The following is a 7,672-nucleotide window of genomic DNA, read 5'->3' on the forward strand; positions in this document are numbered from 1 at the left end:
TTGTGGCGCGCAGCGCCCGCGCGCCCACGATCCTCTTCCTTCCCGACGTCACGAGACTTCCTGCCTGCATTCTAGAGCAGGGCTACGGGAAAATGGCCGCCCGAAGCCATGCACTGCAGACTCGAAGTCTGCAGAACAGGGCTTCGGGCGGCCATCTTACCGTAGCCCTGCCTGCTGCTCCGGGCTGCCGCTGTGTGAACTGACTTGGCGTCTTTTAGACGCCTGAAGTCAGTTCACTCCAGAGGGTGCTTTGGGGGTGCTTGGACAATTCTAGGGGGTGCTCGAGCACCCCCAAGCAACCCCCTGGTGCCGCCCCTGCTTGTTATTGATTGAGAAGGTATCAGTAGAGAGGCCAGGTAGGTGGATTTTTTATTTTTAAAAGGAAGTCAACAATGGTGTATTCTGTATTCCTTCCACTACAAGTATCTTTTACGACAACTGATGGACATGATTGCTATGATGAAGTATACACACAACTTCCAATACAACAATATTTTATTCATAGGATTGCCTTGTCATTACATATATGCATAGCTGGAGATATGCAGATGACTAAACTAGTAGCACATGCAAATAAATACTATAACTAGTAGTTTATTCTAGAAATGAAATGAGGCATACTAAATATCGTAGTTATCCTAATAACTCCAATTGAGGTAGCTTTAGACCACAGTTGTAAAGAAAACTTGATCACTTTTTCCTAAAACCCAGATTTGCAACTTGAAGCTGCTTGGTTGTTATGGGCAATACGCTTATATTAGTAGAGTGGTAATTCTAAAAGTGTTGTATAAAACCCATCTGTACGTCGTGAATTCCCAGCATAGCAAAAACTAAGGTGGTCTATGTGTTGTGCCCCAAAGTGTGTAGTGTGGACACTGTTGTATACCTCTGGGAGGAATAGGAGGCTTGGGTTTTTACTGGCTACATTTCTAGGGACTTTAGCAATACTCACATGGAAGCTGTTGGAGGTTGGTGGATCTATGACTACTAGACCTCTACTGCGAAAGTTCTGACTTAGTGTGTTTGCAAAGCTTGGCAAGCCTGGTACGGATGTAGGTGCCAAATAAAGCACACGAGAATGAAAGTCTTTCAGTCCATTAAAGCTTAAAATGAGACTCGGGGGGAGGATCCTTTGAATTTCGGTCTTTGTTTCTTGAAGAACATTATGAGCGATTTCTATTTCATCTGGTGTGTCCAAGTGCAAAAGACACACTGTTAGGTGAAGCTCTTGTAGCGGAGCAAAGAATTCTTTCATATCGGCATTGTAGTTTAACAGAACATCTTGTACTTCTTTTACAGAACTTCTCACCTCTTCACTGCTAATACGAACAGCTATAAAGTGAGTGGGCCTCATTTTTTTTCTTCTGTTCTTTTCTAATTGATTATCTAAATCTTTATTCTTACTTTCTTCTTCTTCTTCTTCATCAACATCCAATAAATCAAGCGATGCTCCTTCCATATTCTTTTCATCATTACCTTCAGCTTGTGCTTGTGCTTCATGCTGTTCAATTATGTCCAAGATGGTCAGCCCACTACCCGTTGAGCCAAAAACATTGTCTGTACGACTAGTTTTGTCCCACACCATTGATCCTCCATACTTGAAGTACTGAATGCGATGTTTTGGTATGGCGAGGACATCCACCCCGGTTGAAGCTAAATCTTCCCAGCAAAAAGCAGAAAATGGCTTCTCGATTACTCCCAAAAATCTGTCAAGATAACCCACCGAAAATCGCTCTTTTGGCAAATGCTCATCCCACTGTATTCTGTTAATGACGTCACTGGCTGTTTTCATAGGAGGCTTCTTGCCTTTTGGCTCACTGGTATTCTTGCGAGCACCTTTTTTATCTTTATTAGCAGGAAGGTGGGCAGCGGCTTCGGCAGAACCCGTGTGATTATTTCGGCATTTGTCTCCAAATCTACATTGCCCTGCCAGAAAGAATTGGCACACTGTGCTCGGTTCTCCACCGGGACCTTCAATTTCACTCTGTGAGGGCCCCTCTGCCATAGCACCTTCATGGTCTTCATTTGTGGTGTCACCATCACTCTTTTCAGTGTTCTCCATTTTTTGTGTGATTCTGAAAATAAAATAGACACCCTAAATTATAACAAATATTAAAGGTAACCCATCACAAACCTCTGCAGCAGAAAATGAGAATACAGGGAAATATGTAAATAATGAGAAGTTAAAGTTAACGCAGTATACATGAGGTTGACATGAAGTCCAACTGGCAGGTGGTTATGGCCATGTTCCATTTTTCCAAAATTGGTTTTAGGGGTGAGTTTCTCAAAACATTGCAAATACTCACACCTTGATTGTTTTCACAGACCTGTGGCTACTCCTACTCTCCCTCCTCTACAGTGCCAACCACAAAACATGATCCCTTCATTGCTTCTATTCTCCTAAATGGCAAAATTTAACTAACTACCTAACCTTAACTTCTTCCATCCCTGATGCCTGACCCCCAGTATCCTGCTTTCTCTGTGCCTTACTTTAACATCTGACTTTTAAACTGTGACTAACCTAACCTATTTCTTAAAGGAAACATCAAGCAAAATGTGCTGCCCCATGATATACTTACCTACCCCTTGCAGCTGACATGTCCCTTGCAGCCGCCAGCCCGTGGATGCAGAGGCCGACTTCCTGTACTGCATCTGCACGAGCACCGCTGGCAGTGTACTGCGCAGGCGCAGTACACTGCAGACAACGTGGACGTAATTGACAGCGGCGCTTGCGCAGGCGCAGCAGAGGAGGTCGGCCTCTGAACCGACGGGGACCCCGGGCCTGCAGCTGCAAGCAGAGATGCTGCAAGCAACATGTTGGCTGCAAGGAGCTGGAGGAAGCCCCTGATAAGTATATCATGGAGCAGCACATTTTGCTTGATGTTTCCTTTAACCTGCTGGGCGGTCTGGACGAGCTCAGCTCGTCCAGTACCGCCGGAGCCTGCCGCTCAGGCCCTGCTGGGCCGATTTGGCTCAAATAAAAAGCAGCACACGCAGCCGGCACTTTGCCAGCCGCGTGTGCTGCCTGATCGCCGCTGCAGCGCGGCGATCCGCCGCATGCAGCGGCGAAAGAGGGTCCCCCCAGCCGCCTGAGCCCAGCGTAGCCGAAACAAAAAGTTCCGGCCAGCGCTAAGGGCTGGATCGGAGGCGGCTGACGTCAGGACGTCGGCTGACGTCCATGACGTCACTCCGCTCGTCGCCATGGCGACGAGGTAAGCGAAACACGGAAGGCTGCTCATTGCGGCCTTCCGTGTTACTTCTGGCCGCCGGAGGCGATCGGAAGAACGCCTCCGGAGCGCCCTCTAGTGGGCTTTCATGCAGCCAACTTTCAGTTGGCTGCATGAAATAGTTTTTTTTTTATTAAATCTTAATAGAACGCCAGGCAGGTTAAGGCTTTTTGTCTTTACTGGTTCAACCTAAGCATGTACTTGTACTTTTAAACCTCTGATTCTCAAAAGAATTGCACACCCCAGCTGCCACAGAGCCCCTGCTGCCCAAGGCCTGAGCATACACCACAACTGCCACACTAATTTGCCGCCCACGATACAAAAAAAATGATACAACTTTACAGTGATTCGATAAAAAACGATTGGTTGTACAGGAAAGTTGAAAACATTTTAGAATGTTTTTGTTTTGAAGGGATGTCTGATTAACCTTTTTGGGACCGGCCACCTACCCCCCCTTAAGGACCAGGCATTTTGCGCGGGAAGGGGGTGCGCGCATCTGTGGCTGCCTGGATTTGTGTCCCCCCATGGTGGCCTGGGCCCCCCCTTCTGCCAGCAGCCTTCACTTACCTTCCAGGCTCCAGCGATGAGCCGCACGGGACCCTCTTCTCCAGCCGGCATCTCCGTTCTGTCTGACGATCAGTTCCGGGTCGCGGCTTGATGACGTCATCAAGCTGGGACCCGGCGCTGACGTCAGACGGAGCGGAGATGCCGGCCAGAGCGGAGGGGGGCGCCGATCGTCGCTGGAACGGCAGGGAGGTGAGTGGATCCTCTTCTTTACCCCCCTGCCGCCGCAGCTGTCAAACTGATCACTACGATCCGACGGCGATCGTAGTGATCACGTGATCAGCAGCCATACGCGATGGCTGCTGATCACTCGGGGTAGATGTCAGCTGTCATATGACAGCTTAATCTCCCCCTCCGGGTGCGCACGATCGCGTCGGGAGCGGAAACTGCGGGCCGGCGTAGATCCTACGCCGCATCAGGCTAGAACAGCCACAAGTGCGGCGTAGGATCTCATAGAGGCGGTCCCGAAAAGGTTAAGAAAAATACATAGATAAGTAATTACATGAATATTTTCAAAGTAAAAAATTATGATCGTGACTGAATATTATATCAGATCAATAACAGCAAAAAATGAATATTCTAATTCTAAAAACTATGTTTGATATCAGTTAAAAGTAAAATGAATTTAACAATGATCTGTTTCCCTAAAAGCCAACATTTTTTACTTCACTTGAGGATAGTTTAAAACTCTTCAGTCAGTCAGAAGACATTTACATATCATTCTGCCTGGAAGTAAAAACTTGTTACATAATTAGTACATAAGCTCATGAATGAGATCATCTCACATTTTCACCCGCATGCGTCAGAATATTGCATACTGTGCAAATAACTGGGCCATTTAAATTTAGCCACATTATTCTGCAATGAAATCTGTTAAAGTACCCATGAACTGGTAAAGAGGAGCCCCAGTGTGAATAAAATTCTATTAAAAACAGAGGCTCCCTTTGCTGATAGGCTATATGCAATCGGCACGGTTATTGGCCTGAGGAAGAGGGCTTAGACCCCTGAAATGCGTTGCCTGTGCTAAATATATGTCTCTTTGTCATTGAGGTAAGCCACTTCATTCTTTTTATCTTGTTTTTAATCCAATTTTATTCACACTGGGGAACCTCTGTAACCAAATTGTGCTTCACGTACCCCCCCACACACACACACACCCTGTTGGAGGGGTCTAGACAGACCACATATGGTTTAAACCATAGCGATAAGCTGTCACTTTTACCAAGGAGAGTGACCACACCCAGGTCCGGCTCGACCACCCCAAGTGGAGTCAAGTTTGTTGTCTCCACCTGCTTTCCGTGGTTAGTTGCCCCTCTGCAACCCACCTTTGTGACTAGTATAATTACCTTACCTGATATCCCGTATATAAAAACATATTGCGCTATTGGGTTTTTCTTTGTTTTTTTTTTTGTCTCCCGTGTCTTTTCCTCTAGGGTCCTGAGAAAACCCTACTACTCTACATGAACTGAGAACTTTAATGCTACTCATTGTATCTATGTGTAGCTATAGCTCTAAAAAGCCTCCCATCTTACCTCTCTGCGCCCCTCCCCCTTTCACTAGGTCCCCGCAATCTTTCTCCTATTTGGCTGGTATGCTTGTCGAATATGGACGAGAAGGAAGAGGCTGTCCCCTTTGTCTGTCCGCTCCCAGTCCATCCTACTTTTCTCCCCTTTTCCAGACAGTATCTGCCCCTCAGTGAGCGCTCCTGTCACTCTTCTTAGCAGTGTGTCCCAGCTGTGCACAGAGAGAGGTGACACTGCTGGACTGTCAGTGCCATTTTTAAGAAAGAGGACCCATTTTTCTCACACGGACAGTGGACCATGGTGGTTGTCTGGCTAGTCTACTTGAGAAGACCTCCAGTTCTCCAATCACAGCACCACCTACAACTTGAAGCATCATAATTGGTTGAATAGTGTGGGTGTAGTTATTACAACCTAGTTCTAGAGTTAGCGGTCATTGGAGATGTATTGAAATAGCAACCAATCATGTTACCAGAATTTTCCTATGAGGTTTCCAGCCGGGTCACCTCAAGGAGACTAGAGCTGGTTGTTTTTGGGTTCAGGGGTACTTAACTTATTTTCGACCGCGTCACGCAGACGGGAGTGACTGTGGCGGCAGTCCCAGGATCGCCTACCGCCGAACGTAAAGTCCTGGGGAAGGGATTTGCAGGAGATCGCCTGTGCCGATGCGTGCGCATCTCCGCTTGGATGACAGAGCGGAGCTCTGTCATCAGTCTCCCAGCGGCGATCACCGCTAGGAGACTGTTAGACAGCGAAACTGCCGTCTATTTACACTGTACAGCGCTGCAATCTAAGGCAGCGCTGTACTGGGGACAGCCGGGTGCCACAGTTGTCCCCCTGGGAGACACCAAAGTGATCCGCTGTCATAGGCTGAAGCCTATGACAGCCGATAGCACTGATTGGCTGGTCGGAGGGACACAAAAAAATTGTAATATTTATTAATAAAACAAATATTTATTTAAAAAAAATCAAACAAGCACTCCAGGAACGATCAAAGCCCACCAACAGAGAGCTCTGTTGGTGGGCAGAAGGGGGGGTCACTTGTGTGCCAAGTTGTACGGCCCTGCAGCAAGGCCTTAGAGTTGCAGTGGCCTATTCTGAAAAAAATGGCCTGGTCACTAGTGGGGTTTAAAGGATACCCGAAGTGACATGGGACATAATGAGAGAGACATGTGTATGTACAGTGCCTAGCACAAAAATAACTATTCTGTGGTTCTTTTTTTCTTTCTCTGCCTGAAAGAGTTAAATATCAGGTATGTAAGTGGCTGACTAACTCCTGACTCAGACAGGAAGTGACTACAATGTGACCCTCACTGATAACAAATCCCCCTTTTTACCTCTTTCTTGCTCTCAGAAGCCATTTTCTGCTAGAAAAGTGTTTTATAGTTGGAATTTCTTATCATTGAGGGTCACACTGTAGTCACTTCCTGTCTGAGTCAGGACTGAGTCAGCCACTTACGTACCTGATATTTAACTCTTTCAGGCAGAGAAAGAAAAAAAGGACCACAGCATAGTTATTTGTGTGCTAGGCATTGTACATACACATGTCTATCTCATCATGTCACATGTCACTTCGGGTTTCCTTTAAGCCCATGGTCCTTAAGTGGTTAAACCTCCCTGGCGCTAATTATTATTTCCAGATTTTAGAATCTAAAAGCAGTACAATTTTTTCATGTGCTTTTAGACCCTAAAAGCAGGAAAAAACATTTTGGCTCTTCTTAGCAACTGAAAAATATTAAAATTTTAGAAAGCTAAAAAAGTATGTAACTTAGGTTACTTTAGAGCAACTTATTTAGATACTTTTTCCCCCTTTGCTTGCAGACTGGTGAAAAGACATTTTATTGTTAAAGAGAGAACATTCACAAGAAAGTTCATTTAACCAAAGAAGAGATATAAGTTTAGCGTATCAGGCATAAAGGGACAGAAACCTTTCCAATGAGGACATGTATAACAGCCTCATGGATATTATAGTCTTTATAGTGTATCTTAGGTTAGTGTTGTACATCATATTTTCAGGTTGAACTCTATGGATGTATTTTTTCAACCCAGCTAACTATATAACTATGTCTCTATATGTACAGATACTATTAGCTTAGGGAATGTTACATGTAAATCATTTCACGTAAAACAAACATTATTTCCAGCTTACCTACAGAGACTGATGAAGAGAGTGAAGTGTCTTCAGCTTTCCCCTCCGACCTTCTGACTCTGTACCTGGATCAGGGGCTGAAGTCACTGCATGACTCACCTGCTCATATTTTATCTACGTCATATTGTTTCTTGTTCCTGGTTACAAAGCAAAACATTGCACGAATAGATGTAATCGGCATGTGAGCTGGATCTACCATAGAAAATAAACGC

General features: G+C 45.7%; 1 protein-coding gene across 3 annotated transcripts; it reads right to left on the minus strand.

Moving 5' to 3' along the window:
* Window positions 1-485: 485 nt before the first annotated feature.
* Window positions 486-7,672, minus strand: LENG9 (leukocyte receptor cluster member 9). 3 transcript variants are annotated; one of them, XM_068242921.1, is made up of 2 exons: window positions 7,560-7,672; window positions 486-2,075 (listed from the first exon to the last, which is right to left on the minus strand). In XM_068242921.1, exons 1-2 carry the CDS (start codon window positions 7,565-7,567, stop codon window positions 758-760), a joined length of 1,326 nt encoding a protein of 441 aa, XP_068099022.1. In that variant the 5' UTR covers window positions 7,568-7,672; the 3' UTR covers window positions 486-757. The 3 variants fall into 3 exon arrangements, with proteins under 3 accessions (XP_068099022.1, XP_068099025.1, XP_068099024.1); XM_068242924.1 differs by having other exon boundaries at window positions 7,465-7,672; XM_068242923.1 differs by having other exon boundaries at window positions 7,461-7,671.

Source organism: Hyperolius riggenbachi, chromosome 6, assembly GCF_040937935.1.
Source record: "Hyperolius riggenbachi isolate aHypRig1 chromosome 6, aHypRig1.pri, whole genome shotgun sequence".
NCBI classification, from domain to species: Eukaryota; Metazoa; Chordata; class Amphibia; order Anura; family Hyperoliidae; genus Hyperolius; species Hyperolius riggenbachi.